Here is an 18,205-nt window from a genome sequence, read left to right on the forward strand (position 1 = left end):
CCTGGATTATTTTATCTAAAGCATCCAGAGGTCAGCTCAAACCATGGACAACCAACTTCCCTCACATGAACTGTTGTATTTGGCACCTTTTTCCATATTACTAAAAATGGGGAACAGGAAAATCAATTATTATTCATACCACTGCACCTTAAGTCAACTTTTAGAAATCAGATACTAGCCAAAGCCAGCTACTTTGACTGGCATACATCTGCCTGTCAGGTTCCTATTTATATGTAATCTTAAAAACCCTGTTTCCTTATCTGCTTTTACAAGTATTTCTGATGGCACAACATTATCTGATTTGGCCTGCTCCTGGAAGAGCTTTAGTGGATATATCTTACACTAGATGAAAGAAAAGTTTTGTCCTCCTCTGACATCTTCCTCATCAGCAAATTCCATGGAAAGATTTTTCTCTGATCTCTGGTAAAACAAATATAGAAATCATGTAATTAAAAGTGCATGTGTTGCTAATTATTGTAAATTGAAGAATATTTGCCCAGAACAACAAAAGTTTAATTAAATAACTGGAACAAGAATTAAGAAGAAAATTCGCTGCCTTGAAGAGTTCTGAAAAAGTTTCTTTGTGTTAATTAATAAAACATGTGTATGGGTTTCTTAAACATAAATCTGCCTTATGTATAAATCCGGCGTGTAGCATTTCCATTCAGTTTTACACAGAAATGCAACTTTTGTGGTTTTCAGTGGTTGTCAAAACAGTATGTGGTTTTCAGTGGATGTCAAAACAGTATGTTAAAAGGTGTGTATTAGAATTTGGTGGTTGAAGGGTGGGAATATTATGCCAAATTTTGCCATTTCACTTCTTGTTCTCCAAAGGGATTGACATGGTTAGCTTCAGCCGTATGAATTTCTCTTGCTCTGATGCTCTCATGTATAGACTGCTCCCCTTCTTTAGTCTCCATACTAACACAGAGGCCCTACAGGAAAATGTATTAAATTTAAGCTAAAACTACTGTAGTTAGATTTGTGTCTGCACATGCTAACACCTAGCTCAGGGTGAGGCTCCTGCACCCAGCTCAGTATTGCTTGATGATGATAGTTCACATGATCTTCGATCATTGGTGGTTTGCCTTGATGATATCTGAGATCCATGAATGCCTAGAGAGATAGAGGTGTCCATCATCCACTAGATGTACATCCTCCGTCTATCCACACAAGTGCATCCCCAGTTTGGGACATTCAGTTTCTTTCACTCATTACTTTGTAGTATTTTTTTATTTTGAGATCTTTCTTATATCAATCTAAATATATTTGAATTATTTGTTGTTGGCTTAAGCTGTTGGCAATCAGACAGAAATGTGTTTTGTCTGGAATTAACACGTTTCTTTATTTAATGCTAATAAATAAAACCTGGATTGTCTGCATGGATTGAAGAGACTATTAAACTAAGGGTATAACAGCAAGCAATGTTTACGGTCACGCAACCTGCATTCTTGTAATATTTCCTCTTTCTGCATCAAGTCTATCCATGCTTCCATTTTAGGAGAATTCTGAACAGATTTCTTGAGGGTGTAGGGGGAATGAAGAAGAAAAAATTAAAGCAGCACTAGTTGTGTGTTTTTGTGTGCCAGATTAGCCAATTCCTTTTCAATAATAATAATAATAATAATAATAATAATAATAATAATATGATTTATTTATATTTCCCTTTTCTCCCTGTGGATCAAGGTGGGATTACAGCATATAAAAATTACAAAAACACAATAAAAAGTTGCATTAACCCCTAAACCCTCCCACCATTAAAATTAATAAAAATTCAACAATTAAAATAGTTGCATCAGTAACTTGATCTACAATAATCAAAATGGAATGGACTGTTAAGGTGGATTCCTCATCCTACCTGATTTTCTTTTCTGTACAAATATCTCCCAATAGCTGACTTGTTGTATTAATCTCCCTTTTATAGTTTGTTGCATGATTATTGCCATCCACCCAAATTTAGGACACCTTTACTAGATAGTGGGAAATACTTGCACCACATAGTGAGCCAGGGGATCTGTAAGAATGAGTAGCCGACTGGTGCTTAGTTGTTACTTTTTTGAAGTTGTGTGCCTTCAAGTCATTTCTGACTTACGATGATCATAAGGTGAACCTATCTTGGGGTGTTTTTGGCAGAATTTGTTCAGAGGAAATTGGCCATTGCTATCCTCTGAGGTTGAGAGAGTATGGATATTATCGCTGTGCCAGTTCCTGCTAGGACACAGGTTGTAACCATAACAGACAGATCAGACAGCCCTGTGGCCGCTAGTAGGCAGCCCGTATCCAAACCAGGCTTTTCTTGCAGCTTTTTAAGAATGGCATTTTCTACTGGCCTACCACTGGCCGCAGGGTTGTCTGATAAGATCCATCTGTTACAGTTACAACCTGTGTCTATCCTGGCAGGAATTGGCAGTGTGATAATCTCCTATGACATGCCCAAGGTCACCCAATGGATTTCCATGGCCAAGGGGGGGATTCGAACCCTGGTGTCCCAGTGTCCTAGTCCAGCATTCAAACCACTATATCACACTGGCTCTCTTAGTGGCTACTGCAAAGCTTAACAAGCTACAGTGCTGAATTTCATGATTGGTTTATTGTGCTGTCTGACAGGTCAGCTTCCTTGCTCTGGTTTGTTTCCTCTCAACAAACCAGAGAAAGGACTCTTGGTTTCTCAGTCCCCAAGCTATTTTGTGCCACAGTCATTAAGTCAGTTGGGTTCTTATGAGGTGTTTATGTTCTTTGGTTTGGGATGGCGAGAAAAATCTAAGAAAATCTGAATCACATTCATACCCAAATACAGTTTAATTATAATGATGGTAAAAGTGTTGAAACAATAAAATTGAAAAGGCCAAAAACAAAAGGTGCTATAACTAATTTTTATCTATATCTGCTTAAAAGGTAACAAAGCAATGTATATAAAAAAAGTATTCAAAATCAATATATAGAAAAGATAGAAAGATAGAAAAACTCACTCATTCTATTGGTCTCCAAGTAATCCCGTAGTCCTGTCTCCAGTCTCTAATGTGTTTTAATACTGTTTTTAATAATTGTATGGTATCTTAATTATTTTAATTATTATTATGTTGATATTGTTTGTTGAGGGAGAGAAAGGGGGGATGTATAGGTTTATTTTGTATTGTATTGTATCTCTTACCATTGTTATAAGGAACCTAGGTCCTAGATCTAGATCCAGGTAGGGGAATTTTTTTTTCTTATTTATTATTATAGAATGAACCATAGTAATAATGGCAAACAGAATACGTAACACAAAATAGCAAATACATCAAATAATATAAACTACATGGATGCAAGTAACAGAAGATATAATGCAACAGAGAAAAGGCTAATTTTAGAGCAATGATGAGGGCAATACACACAGCTGAAGATCATCTCTATCTCAGTAGCTCACTATTAACCCTATAATGGTCATTAACCTTATAATGACTCAAGTTATAGATCTTGTTCCTAGTCCAACAAAAAGTATTTATTACTTTTTGTATTTTTAAATTATGTCTCTTTTTTTTAGCTGTCTTGAGGCTTCTGTGTAGATGAGAAGGCTAGGGGGAAAAGTATTTTTTTAAAATGCCATATGTTTTAAAATGTAAACAAGAAACCTAATCATCACAACATTCAAATATAAATATATTTATGTTTTCTTTTATTCAGGTCAGGATGAGGTCCCGAAATCAAGGTGGAGAAAGCTCATCCAGTGGGCATTTCTCTAAGTCAAAGCCCATTATCAATATTGCAGAAAATCAAAATATTCAGGAAGATACCAAGAAAAAGAACAAATATAGTCGCAAAGATGATGAGGTTCCAGGCTCAGGAACAGTCAAGAAGCACAGCAAGTCACCAGGCCCTAGTGAGCGGAAAAGCAAGAAATCAATAGAGCTTTCCAAAGAGGATCTGATCCGGCTCCTCAGTATAATGGAAGGGGAATTACAGGTATTTCAGACGTTTGTTCATTCTTCTTCTATCATTTATTCATTTGTTTAATGCTTATACAGTAAATTGACTTTTGTGACTTGGCATAAGATTGGAAATAACAGAGGGATGACACAACAGAATACAAAATCCACAAAAGAGTAATAGCTTTATTTGTAAACCAAAATGCAGAAAAAACATCATGCAATTTTTCAAAATTTACATGATGGTTAGCTCTCTTTCACTGCTGTCTCTCATGGAGCAGCCATCTGTTGGTGATTCTACAGTTCTTCCCATTAATCTTGCAAGTTAGCAATGTTAGTTTTGGGAACTATAACTCTCACAATGCCCCCATCAATCATGGCCAGTGGCTGAGGATTCTGAGAGCAATACTCCAAAAAATTTTCATGGCCAGCATTTTTGTTCATGTTTGCTGTGCTTCAGAGCAAACCCCAATTCTCTTGTTTCTTTGAATAGTTTGACTGAACTAGATCTGTTATCATCTTGAAAAGTTAAGCCAAGATACATTGTTATGTGGAAGTACTATCTGAAGGGTGAAGGAAAAGGAAATCCATAGATTGTCATGAAAATATAGCTCCTTTTCCATCCATCTTCAAGAAAATATCTTTGCATGATCTTCATTCAGCACATGAACAGTCTCTTTTACCATAGTCCTTTGTCTATATTAAACCTGTTTGCATGCAGATCTAAAGAGAGGAAGTTTATGTTGGTGCCTGTGTACTCAGCTGCATTTAGACCTCTGTGGGTTTAGCACAAGACTTTGCAAGGGATTCTGAAAGCATGCCTGCTTTAATGTGTTCCTTATCCATTTTCTGGGACTAGAAAATCTTCCCTATCAGGGTTTGTGAACAAAGAAGCTTGGTTAGCTGATTTAGCTGGATGTGTTTACAGAACCCTTTGGAGACTTTTACCTTCAGTATATGGAGATCTACAAGGCAGCTGGACATATGAAGATATGTGGGTCTCAGACCTGTGTGTAGGCTTAGCTCACATCAGCTTCCACACATTATTCTCTGCATGACTAGGGGAGGTGAACATCTGCGTAGGTCTAATGTAGTTCCAGCTGGCATGGAAGAAAGGAAAAGCTGGTTTCTTCTCTGAGGTCAAGCCCAAGGATCTGACTGTATGTCTGTGATATCCAGGAAAGAAATGAGGCCCCAGTTAGTCAGTGGCATCTGTCCCACAGCAACATACATGAGTCAGGAAAGGGGGGAAAAGGACTACCGTTTAAGACAATATTACACAACAAGGGCTGGGAGCCTCTAGCTAGAAAATGCACACAGCCCTGTAGTAATTTCCTACCCTAGAAAAGGGGTAGTGAAACTCCCTTTGATCCCCTTGTGTAAGATGACATTTTAAAACAGTTAATCCCCTGGAGTGTGTGGATCCATTAATGCTACACAATTATAGGGCTATTATTCCAGTTTGATTGCCATGGTTCTGTCTTATGGAATTCTGGGGTTTGTAATGAGCAGGGTCAGCAATAGGGAGCTGCGGGGGGTACAGACCACACCAAGTAACACCCTGAGGAAGTGTGACACCACTGCTCCCTTTTGGTAGAAATGGGCTGTGGTGATCACCTGCATCCCTTTAAAATGCTGAAGAGATGGCGTGAGTGGGGAAATGCTCAGTGGGATGAGAAAAGAGGGGCCCAATTTTAAAAGATTAAAAATAAAAATTCAATTTTAATATTTTTAAAATTCTTTAAAAACTTCTTTGAAAACATCACACCTTACCAAATTTTCACTTTAACCACACGAAACTATGTACGTATAAATACACTTAGGCTGTGCATATGATACTGTAATTTAAAGGTATAATATTAATTTTGCTAGTTGTTTATGTCACTGTTGCAATTACATTCAGTGATGTATGAGAATTATGACTTACAAGTAACATTAGTACAAAAAGCATTACTAAGGATTCTATATGGTGTGGTATGGGAGGAGGTCAATGGGTTATTGTACCTGGTGACACCAACCCTAGGGATGCCACTCCACTAGAGAAGCTCTTTAGCTGAGAATTATAAATGCTTCATCCTTCAACCAGAAAAGTTTTACATATGACTTCTCCAAAGCTTCATATTCCTCAACTATAATGAGCTTTTGAATTGTCATGTGATTTTCACTCTCCTTTCTAAATACAGTGAAGATGTGTGTGTATTTTGTGTGTATGTGTATATAAATTAATTTGGGAGTTAATTATACTGCTAATTGTTGCTGTGTACCTTCAAGTCATTTCCAATTTATGATGACTCTTAGGAAAACCTATAATGGTGTTTTCCTGGAAAGATTTGTTCATTGCCATTCTCTGAGGCTGAAAGAATGGGACTTGCCCAAGAACATCCAGTGGTTTTCATTGCTGAGTGAAGATTGGAACTCTGGTCTCCAAAGTCCTAATCCAACACTCAGACTACAACACCATTCTGTCTCTCTTGCTGCTATGCAACAAATATTAATTTTCAATTGGGGCAAAACAGACTGGCAATAAGCGCCAGGTTGTGGGCAGTATCTGAGGCTCTGACACTGCACCCATGCCAATGGGAAGCCACATGACTAACCACTTCATGGCATGTCGGCGGTGTAGCATTTAAATGTGATGCAAAGCTGAAATGCCAAAAAGCCATGGTGGCACTGGCAGCAAGGGCACCCTCTTTCCAGCCCAAGAAGGAGTGGCATTTTGCCACTGCTTTTTCGGCCAGAAAAATGCTGGACTGGGGCCGTGGCATGCGGTTGCCGCTGTCCCTATCCGGCACTCAAAGGGGCAGTTTGACACTGCCCCTTTAGGGCCACCTGTTTTTGGCCCTTTTTATTATCCTGCCCACCACTAGAAAATACCTGAATTTAAAAAAAGAAAAAATTGTAAAACTTTTACTTTTAATAATAAATAAATAAAAACTCAACTGATCTGGGATTGCAAAAAATAACATATTTGGAGATTATTTTAAATTTTAGTTTGCAGCAGTTTACAAAAGGCAGTGAGATAGGAGTGGGAATCAAGCAGTTCACTGATTAAATTGTTTTAATTCATTTATCTTTATTGGATGTGCAATCCTAAGACTGCTTGTTCATTTAGACCAGGGGTAGGCAACCTGCGGCCCGCGGGCTGGATGCGGCCCGGCGAGGCCTTGGGGCCCCAGCCTGGTCCTGCCGCCGATTGCTGCCGGGGCCTTTGGCCTCTCGTGCGCACGGGCAATTGTCTATGACACCTCAGAAACATGCATTTATATTAACATTTTTTTAAAAATCAGCAAATTTTTTCACGTGTCCTCCACTTTTTTTTTTAAAAAAAGTGTCCACCATTTGAAAATGTTGTCCTACATTTGTCCCTGTTTATTTATTTATTTAATTTTTTTAAAAAATTAATTATTTATTTTTTGGCTTCGGCCCCCCAGTTGTCTGAGGGACAGCAACTCGGCCCCCGGCTCAAAAAGGTTGCCTACCCCTGATTTAGACACACAACTATTATTTAAAAGTGCCTCAGTCCTTCATGTAAAGATGACGCCAGTTGTTTCATTCAATTATAAAAGGAGCATTGTTATGTCCTCATTATCATATAACTATCACATTACTGACAATGTTGCTACTTGCAATGTTACAGGTTGAGCCCCCCCCCCCAATCTGGAATTCTGAAATCTGAAATATTCAAAAATCCAAAACATTTTTCATAGGCGGCTGAAATAGTGACACCTTTGCTTTCGGATAGTTCAGTGTACACAAACCTGGTTTCATGTTCAAAATTATTAAAAATATTGTGTATAAAATTACTTTCATGCTATGTGTATAAATGAATTGCATGTTTAGACTTAGGTCTCTTCTCCAACATTGTGTATATACAAATATTCCAAAATTTAGGGGGGGGGGGAACCAAATCCAAAATACTTATGGTCCCAAGCATTTTGGATAAGGGATTTCCAAACTCCAATGGCTCCCCATGCTATGAACCAAGCTTTCTGTCACAGAATCCCCACCAAAGAATTTAAGAAGAAAATCATCTTGTGCTTTACAAATTACAGCAAAGGTTTTGACTGACAGATCATGAGAAAGTGTGGTATATATTATATATAGGAGTACCACAACAACTGATTGTCCTGATACATAACCTATACTCTAGACAAGAGCCACTGTCAGGACACCATATGGAGAAACAGAAAGGTTTCCCATTGACAAGGGAGTCAGATAAGGCTATATTTTATCACCTCATTTCTTTAATTTATATACAGAACATATCATATGGAAAGCAGAATTAAATTCAGAGGAATCAGGCATGAAAACTAGGGGAAGGAACATCAACAATTTAAGATATGCTGATTATACCATATTACATTAACAATATAGCAAATACTAGTACTGTAATAACTAATAATGAAAGGTAAGGAAGAAAATGCAAAGGCAGAGTTATTATTGAATATTAATATTTTATTTATTTATTTATTTGTTTGTTTATTTATTTATAAAAATAATGATCACTGATCATTTATATAATTTTAAAATTGGTGATAAAGATATTGAAATACAATCCGGCCTCCATATCCATGGGGCAATACGTTCCCTGACTTACTGTGGATAATGAGAAATACAGATAATAACAAATGCTATATTTCTGCTGAAAGTTGACCACAGAGTTGTGCTGGAGGACCTCCAAAAGCCTAGAGAGATTTTTTTTAAAGATGCGTGCAAATGAAACTGCGGCTACCAATCTTGTGGATACAGGATTGGACTGTAGTTAAAAATTTGCTATACTTTGGCTCAACCATTAATCAAAATGGAGACTTCAGCCAAGAAATCAAAGACATTACAGTGTTTCATCTGAGGAAGTAGAGTTAAGTCTGTGAAAGCTTATACTACTAACTACTTTCTTTCTCTGGATCTCCAATGTGCAAAAAGATTCCTTTACATTGCAATCAAGAAAGCAGATACAATGGAAAACTGGACAGTGAAAAAAGTGCTTATCATGGAAGAAGATAACAAGACTTCACACACAAAAAGATGGAAACAGTTAGTGTACTTAAATACTAGATAGGATGGGGAAAAAGGAAGGAGTTTTTAAAAAGCCACCAGATACACAGAGAAAGGGGGACATTTTGCTGTTCTGTATTTGAAAATATTGTTGATAGAGAGAAGTGTGTCACAAGACTTCTTCTGCTAATACTATAGTGATGCCACAAGAAATATCTTCTGTGATACTAATATAGTTGTCCAGTAAACTTTTCCAGGCTCTGTATAGAAATGCTTTACTGTTAAACAGAAATTCTTGCATTGCGCCAACATGCAGCATATGATCGCTGAAGTCATCATCACATAAATCTTCCTCAGAAAGAAAGAGTCACCCAAAGCCCTCTGTTTTCTTAGTCTGCTGGGTTGCCCAATGTATTGCAATGGTCTGGTTGGTCTCATGAACAAATGTCTGTCTTCGGCTTCATCTGCACTGCAGAAATAATCCAGTTTGATACTACTTTAATTGCCATGGTTCAGTGCTATGGGATTTTGGGAATTGTATTTTTTGTGGCACCAGAGCCTGATACAGAAGACTTCTCTGACACAGAAGGCTAAATGTCTCAAAATTCCCAGAATTCCATAGCACTGACCCATGGCAGTTATAGTGGTGTCAAAAAAGGTTGTTTCTGCAGTGCGGATACAGCCTTAATTTTTAGATGAAAAAGGAAACCTTAGTATGTATAATCAGTTGAATAATGGCAGAGGAAAAAGACATGACAACACTGTTTTGCCATGTGCGTGAATGTGTGTATGTTTTTAGAGAGGGTAAAATGTGTTGAAGAATTTTTAACCACCACACAGAAAATGAAAAAACAAGATAGAGACCATCACAATCTATTGAAAAGGCCAGAGTAAAGAAAAACAAAACAAATATACTGTGATGTGTCATTCTCAGTGTTAGTTGCAACAGGATTATTATTGGTGGTGCCAAAACCTAGAATCCTATTTTAGGTCTTTCCAGTAAATGGAGTATCTCATCCCTGGTACTCAGGCTTAGAACTGACAATATATATATTTCCACTGGCAGGAAAATATTCCATCTCTGTTTCTCAGACTGCAGCTATATAAGTCATGCCAATTGTAAATGTTTTCCAATCAGGATAATGAAAGGAAACAGAAGCTTATACACCTGCCCATTTGTACCCTTCCCTCTGCTATAAAAAGTTACAGTTAAAAAAAATTCCAAGCACAGTGCCTTTACAAGGAATAATTATATTCTGATATATGTTGAAGTTGACGGATTCCTCTTGAATTCTTTGGACTGGGAAACAGGTAGCTCCTTTGGCCGTTGTCTTGTTGTGGACAGAATGGGAACTGACCACAACAATCAGTATAGCAATATTTATTTTCATTTTTCAATGTATTTGGCCCTTGCATCCACAGATTCTTTATCCACAGATTCAACCATCCCTGTCTTGAAAATATTTTTAAAAATATAAATTCCAAATAGCAAACTTTGATTTTGCCATTTGATATAAGGGACACCATTTTACTGTGCCATTATATTTTATGGAAATAGAGCATCCACCGATTTTGGTATCTATTAGGGGTCCTGGAACCAAACCCCAGCGAATATCAAGAATAGTATGAAGGGACGGGAGATGTAGACCTTTGCCATAGGTGATGTTACCAGACCTACCTAACCAGGGAATCAAGGCTCTGGGTGGCAGTCAAGACTGATGGAATAAGCCACTGGAGAAGTTGAGAGAGAGGTGAGCATTAGGCAGGATGAAGCAGTTGCCTCAAGTAGCAGGAAATGAATTGTGTGACAATAAAGTGCTGCATAACAGAGAAGTGCACCAAGCCTGCCATCTGCCCCTAAGGTAGCTAGACCCTGAATGAACCAAGAAAAAGCTTAAACTGGATTTAATTAATATGATATTGACTATTGATATTCAAATACAAGGATCAAATTTGACTAAGATATCACTGTGGTTCAAATCCCGACACAGCCATGGAAACCCGCACTCTCTTAGCCTCACATGATGGCAATTGCAACCACCATCCCCCTGAAGAAAATGGCCAAGAAAACCTCATGATAGGGTTGCCATAGGTCAGAAATGACTTGAAGATATTGATGATAATGATAAAGATATTGACAATTCCATTCCTTCCATTCCTCCCCCCCCCCCCCCCCCCCCCCCCAATTCATTCTGTTTTCCATTGATGATATGTGCATTCACTGCTTTGCCTATGAATTTTGGTAGCAATGCAGACTATAATTTTTTAAAAATAAAAATCCTAGAAGACACTTGAAGGGGGGAGTTGCAAAAAGAAAAAAAGGGCTTGGTATTGTATGTAGCCTGGGGCCCACATTTTGCCTACCCCAGCTGAGGACTTGGGAGTTCCAGGTTTTAATCCTAACTCAGAATGGATCCACATTGCCCAATTATTGCAGTCTGATCCCACTTTAACTGCCTCTTCTCCATCCTGTTGACTCCTGGAATGTGCAGTTAAGTGAATTCCTTAGAATTATCTTTGGCATTCCCCTAAACTACAGCAGTAAGACTCTCTGGCAGAGAACAGTAGGCACTGCATGAACCCCGAAAACCCCAAGATTGTGCAAGGTGGAGCATGGCAATTCAAGCAGGCTCTAACTGCTATAGTTGTGCAATGTGGATGCACTCTGAATAATTGCTATCTCAGCCACTCATTTACCTAGACAGACCTTTCTAAGAAGTTTGTTGTAGCGCTAAGTTAAGGAGGAGGAGGAGATGAGATTTTCCTCACAGAACTGTTGTGAGAATAAAGTAGGAGGGAAGAAGATAGCCATATATATTTCCATGAGCTTACAGAAGGAAAGGCAAGCAATGACAAATCTCCTCCGAACAAATTTTGCCAGGAAAACCCCATGATAGGGTCACCTTAGGGTTGCCATAAGTCAAAAGACACACAACAACAGCAACAGCAAGCTGGAAAACTGGTCATCATATGGCCCTCTGTTCTTGCAATACATTAGGTTATCACACTGTGGACATGCAATTAATTTGGATTGCCTCCCCTTTTGGTTAGGAACACTGACTGAGTAAAATAAATGTGCTGTCAAAAGTGCATTTTAATGAAAAGGAAAATATTCTGTTACTTTTATGAGTATATTTTTTTATCTAGGCTTCAGGCTCCACCTATTGGTTAAGATTGAACCAGTGCAGTTTAGCTAGTTCTCTGGTCGATAACCCTGTCTTTTTCGAGGTTTGTATTATTCAGTTAACAAGAAAATATTCAGTCATTGTTTTTAATGGAAAATCATGTGAATGAATCAGAAATAGTACAGTTAGACTGTTACTAAAACTTAAAATATGGATGTCACAAGATAAATTCCTTTCAGACAACAACACGTTGATAGCACTTTGCAAGTTAAATATGCTGTTTGAACACTGAGCTCTGTACAAGATAACAGACGTGCTCCAAAATGAGGTCTCCCTCTCTGGAGTTGCTTGTGACAAGTAGTAATGATTCATGTATCTTTTAACAAAACATCAGGGGATAGATGTGATAAAATATGTGGTAGAACTATGTCACTTGTATCCATCACCTGTAATGTTCTTCCAGTTGGTGAGGATAATTTTATCTCACTTGTGTATCAGATCAGAAATGAAGGAAAATAGAGTTTTGCGATTTTTAAAGAGATAATTGAGTATAAAATGTTGATTTTCCATTTAACCTGTCACTCTGTTTGTAAAATATTTTCAAGGTCCATTTTAGGGGATGGGAGTGGCAACATACTTCTGTATACAACTGGTTTGTACATTCATGGTGGCCAAAATTCTTGTGACAGAGAAAAGGAAAAATAAAAAGGGGAAGGCGAGAAAGAGAGAATAAGAGGGAGAGAGAGAGAGAGAGAGAGAGAGAGAGATGACAATTCCTATTTAATTTGCAGATAGGATTTTGATGCTTCTACTAATATTTTAAATTAAAGCACAGAAACGCTAGCATAAAAGACATGTATCCTGTGAGAAAGCTGCTTGCATATTATTAAGATTTAAACAAATAAAAGGGCCCCATCCTTTTCCTCTCATTACTTTGATTCAATAAAATCTTCCATACTGATGCACTCTTGGTGCTGTTATACTACAGTAACTATCTCTTGAAGGCTCCTTTTTTCTCTGGGCGCGTTCCCACTATGATTTAAAGAGAATCGTTGATCGAGCTATATGACCGTTGTTCCCATTTCAAACTGGTTCCAATCCTACTTTGATCAATTTCTGTTGTAATAAAGTGAGGTAAATGCAAAATAAAAAATAAAAAATGGTTTTTCTAGACACTAGTTTCCTAGAAGTTCTTTTGAAAAGCATTGATTCCAAAGCTAAGTGGGAACCATGGATCTGAATCACATAATTCTGGAGGGGAGAGACTAATGTCAGAGGGATGGTAAACATCCCTCCTCAGTTTTTGGTAGATCCACCATTCCCCCTCCCCAGCGCTGCCTTTGTGCTTGTGGTGTGATCAATGGGCACATGCTTTTTTTAAAAAAAAAAAATTGATAGAAGATTTGATTGATTGATTCTGCAGCTACTTGCAACCAGTGAGGCAAGTGACTGCAAAACCAATGAATCGAATCTTCTATCAATTTTTTAAAGGAAAAAACTGATTGCAGTTGCTGCAAAATCAATCGAATCTTATATCAATTTTAAATACATACATATATATATAGTTCCCAAGCCGGACTGCCCGGGCTGCTGCTTACGTCACTGATGACACACAGATGATTGACATGCATTTTGAAGTGGGGCAAACTAGTGGGGATTACAAGCGTGCCAAAAAAGAAGCAATTACAAGGGGATAATGAAAAGATCTGCTTTCATAGTGGGAACGATAGACCTTTTGGAATTGATTTACCAACACGGAACAAAGGCGAATCCCAAACCAGTTTAAATGTAAGTGGGAATGAGCCCTCTGTCTCCTGGGAATGTTTGTTCAGCCAGACTATTCAGTAACACTGGCTTGGCTCCAATGGAGCAATTTTATGAGTGGAAGAGGGCTGATGTTTTTGGATTTCTACTGATTCCTTCCCTACAGCTGTAGTTCACTGTGCCACATCCAGTTCTATCCTGAAGCATCCCCCAAATTTCAAAAGCAGTTTTTGGGGAGCTGATGAATAGAGGGGCTTCAGCAGAATAGGGAGACGAGGAAAAACCCTCTCCTATTCACATAAAGCAGCTAATGATTCTTAGGGTCTGCACCTGTATGTCATAAATGTAACCCTTCCAAAAGAGCCAAATTAGATGTGACATTTGCCATGCAGCTTGGCCTTGTGTAACTGTTCACCCCCTCCAATAAATAATACCCATGATCTTAGCAACAAACTGAGAATGAACTTCCAGCTGGGATTTTGCATTATCCCTGAGACTTAGATTGCTTCCAAGTTCCAGGTGGAGGGCTCCAATTGGTAGCACTCAAAAGGATATTATACAGCTATTTCATACTTAAAATACTTTCATATTTCAAAGCTATTCATCTGCTTTAAGGGGAGGGATTGTGTGATTTAATTTTCAGAGTAGGCTCAGCACCCAGCAATGCTGGGAAACTGAGCATATAGTTACAAGTTCATGCTATCCATGTGTGTATTTAAAACTCCATCTAATGCCCCATGAATTCTTAACAGTCTGTTGCTGCAGTGAACTAAGACCATTGTTGTAGCTACTAGGAGCCCATACCCTTCAACTGTCCCAATTTGGCAGGGACAGTCCCAATTAATCCTTTGTAGTCCCACTTTTCACCTTCTTTTAAAATGTACCACCTTCTCGTTCCTCCTATTACTTTCCCCCTTTCCCTCCGCTTACTTCAGTTGTTGCAAACAATAATAAGGGGAGGGGGAGCAGAAGGAAGCAAAATCTTGTCCTTCTCTATAGACTCAGTCAAAGGTAAACAGCTGCAGCCTCTGCTCATATGTGCTTCTTCATTAATAACTTTTGCCATCTTGACCACACTCTGCTGTTGCTTGGCCACATGCATCCTAATTTTCATCTGTGAAATGTTGGAGGGTATGCTATTTTCTATTTTCACCATTTTTTTAATGAAAAGGAAAAAAAGATGGAAGAACATGGGAAGGCTATAAATGAACTGCATTTACAACTGCAAGTGAACATTGAACAGCATAGTAATAATTCGTGCAGAAGAGCCATCTTTCCCCTATCCCCTTGCCCTCAGTATTTATTATCTGAAACATTATCTTTTCAGTGGGAACATTTGTGTCATTCTCTTTGAAACAAACCAACACAGTTTAGCAGGAAGGATGGTGCCAAGTGACTTACCATTTCCAGAACAAGTATTTAGACAGGACAACAACTGCTTCTCCCTGACTTTGGCCTGCATTTTTGTGTGCCAATGTATGGGCCAATGCCAGGGTACAATTTCTGGCTCTTTTTGTTCTGCACACAACTCCAGAACTCTTTCGCTGGAATACCTTCTGTTTTCAGCTTCTGTGTTCATCATAGAGTGTTCTTATTGGGGGGGGGGGGGTCTATGAAGATGAGGAAGCAACATGGTTGCAAGGCCTGCAGGTAGCCTGAAGTATTATATGTAGTCTTGTTTATTTTTGATTAAAAAAAAACCAATTGCTGTGCATGTATGTGTGTGTGTGTGCATGCGCACAAGGTGACCGTATATCCTCCTTTTGCAGGACATGTCCTACATTTCAACATTCTGTCTAGGAGGAACTCCAAAACATCCTCTATTTTGAGCTTGACTAAGAAGCATGTATAGACATTGCTTTTATTTTGTAATGCCCTACATTTTTGTTGAGCATCCTACATTTTATGGTGCCTTGTCTTCCTTTGTGGTTAGGACTTCTGTTCACCCCGTGTCCGTGTGTGTGTGTGCACAGAGGAGTAGCGACGGGGAGAGAGCAACAGCAGTACTGGAACAATTGTTCTGTCGTCTTATTCCTCTTTCATTGATCTTGACCAGTGATTGCCAAACTTTGATCCTCCAGATATTTGGGACTTCAGTTCCCAGAATTCCTGACTGTTGACCAAACTGGCTCGGGCTTCTGGGAGTTGAAGTTCAAAACACCTGGAGGACCAAAGTTTGGCAATCACTGATCTTGACTCGATGGCTGCAGTTCTGGCTTGTATCATGCATTTTCCCTTCACCTTGGCACAAGCAATGGAAGCCTATAGGCATTGAGAACAGACTCTGAACCTCACAGATTGGTAAAACAAAACAGGACTAGGCTGCTCTGGTTACCATCAGTAACTCCAGTAACTGATAATCTTATGTTCACACACTATCTGCAGATGCCTAAATTTGTCCGCGAGAAGCATTATATAATAACTGGCAACTACACTCTCCCAGTCAGCTGGTTTCTCCATTGTGATGCCTTCATTTCTGAAGCATGTAAGACATATCTCAACATGCTTTTGATTTACATAATCTACAGTGACCTTTAGAGCTTGCTTCTTGTTTGCCAAGGACTGAGGAAGCATAGGCTTCAGGAACCTCCCCTTCGGTGTGATAATACAGAACAAAGCTCCTTGTTCAGTGTCAACGAAACTCAAAGTGATATCTTTCCAAGCCTTTAAACATCAAGCAGGGGTTAGAGTTAATTCCTTGTCATGGGAATTTGCTGTCCCTGGGCCAGACTACAGATAATGAATTATGTCAGTGAAAGACTCTGGTGGCCAGTTCTTTTCAGAGAAACGTGACATCATCCGTGCAGCTATTTGGAAATAAAGCAAAATCCGAAAGCTGTGTGGGCAGGGAATAACAGACAGATGTCTTCAAGTGGTTCATTTGATCAGTTTCAAAGCTTGCTGTATGAAGGAACAAAGTGTGTTTGCTCGGCATCACTGGAACCATCATCTCCTTGTTTTTGTTTTCTATATGTTTGGGACTAAAACTCTCACAGCCCACTGGAGACCTGTCTTATACTGTATACTGTTGCACAGAGAGAAGAGCAGAGAAGGTTCACTGGTTTAGAATAGATCAGTGGTCTGCCTAGCCCTGCGTCCTGCCTCTGACATCAGATTTCATTAGCAAATTCAAGGGAAAGTGTCCATCAGCAGTGCAGGGTTATGTAACAGAGTAGTACTTAGTTCGCTGAACTGGTCCAACAGGTTCATTACTGGACCATTCATTTGCATGTCCTCAATGACCCACAAGCTTCTGAGATTTGTTTCTTTTGCTGATCTGTACAGCCAGGGAATGAAGCACTCCATCAGAAGTACCCGAAGAAATGGAGAAAAGTTTTTAACTGAGGCAGTGATGTTTTTAAAGAGAAGTGCTAGAGAAAAATCTTGCAGTTGCATGCTCAGTAACCTAGCTGGTCTCTTCTTTGAGAGTGGAACATGATGAGTGTAAATTGGACTGACTTTTCCTTTGAAATAGGTAGCTGGCTTGGTCTTGAGTAGAATGCTGAACACTGGATGTATGCCATAGTGTAGTTTGCTAGTGTCTGATTTGAATGGTGAGGAAAGCACAGCCAATATACTATTGTGTATGCAATGGCAACAGAAGGTATTCCGTATGCAGTTAGAAAGGACTGCTGCCAGGCTACTGAGGATGTATCTGCACTGTAGAAATAATGCATCTTGACACCAGTTTAATGGCCACGACTCCATACTACAGAATCCAGGGATTTTTAGTTTTGTGAGCACTCTTTGCCAGAAAAGACTAAAAACTTTGTAAAACTCCAAATCCCAGGATCCACAGGGTGGAGCTATAGCAAGTGGTGTCAAACTGCATATTTCTACAGTTTTGGTGCACCCTCCGACACTCCCTTTGCTCTTTCAAGCAGCATCAAAAGTGGAAGTGTTGACCACCTTCTCTTTATGAATAATAATTCACCCCATTCCTCAAGACTGACTCCCTCCCTGAAAAAGAAGTTGAGACAAAAAATTTTTTTGATCCAGCCCACTTTGAGTTGTGAGAATAATGGATGTATCACTGATAAAGACATTTAAGAAACTGTGGAGAATTTGTTTTTTGGCTGTGAGAGAACCTTTAGTAGCGATATAAACAATATTAGCAGTTTTTGCCATACAAGAAAGAGTGTCTTGGCAGGTCTCAACATTTGATGAGAACAGTTGGAAAATGTTCAGTGACTTCTTTTTGGGACATTTTTGTAGTAACTTCATTTACTACCCAAAAAAAAGCCTCCATATTTTGCACAAAATAGAATGTTTTGATGCTAGATCCATTATATTTATATGATGTTTACACATACTGTTTTTGTACAAAAGATGTTTTCCACCTTGTGTGATCCTTTTTGTGTGTGTGCAGAAGAGTATATATCAACAGTATTTTTGAGCAAACTAAACATTTTGCAA

The 18,205-nt window shown here is 38.7% G+C and overlaps 1 protein-coding gene across 5 annotated transcripts in view; it reads left to right on the forward strand.

The window, feature by feature from the left end:
- The window catches only part of FILIP1 (filamin A interacting protein 1), a 131,737-nt gene that overhangs the window by 55,868 nt on the left and 57,664 nt on the right, over positions 1–18,205 (forward strand). For all 5 annotated transcript variants that reach the window (XR_006102479.1, XM_042454727.1, XM_042454737.1 and 2 more), the window contains one exon: positions 3,664–3,942. Coding sequence is in view for 4 of the 5 variants with exons in the window: in XM_042454727.1 (XP_042310661.1) it covers positions 3,664–3,942 (279 nt within the window). In the remaining variant the exon portion in view is untranslated. The remainder of the gene's footprint in view (positions 1–3,663; positions 3,943–18,205) is intronic.

This window comes from Sceloporus undulatus, chromosome 1 (genome assembly GCF_019175285.1).
Source record: "Sceloporus undulatus isolate JIND9_A2432 ecotype Alabama chromosome 1, SceUnd_v1.1, whole genome shotgun sequence".
NCBI classification, from domain to species: Eukaryota; Metazoa; Chordata; class Lepidosauria; order Squamata; family Phrynosomatidae; genus Sceloporus; species Sceloporus undulatus.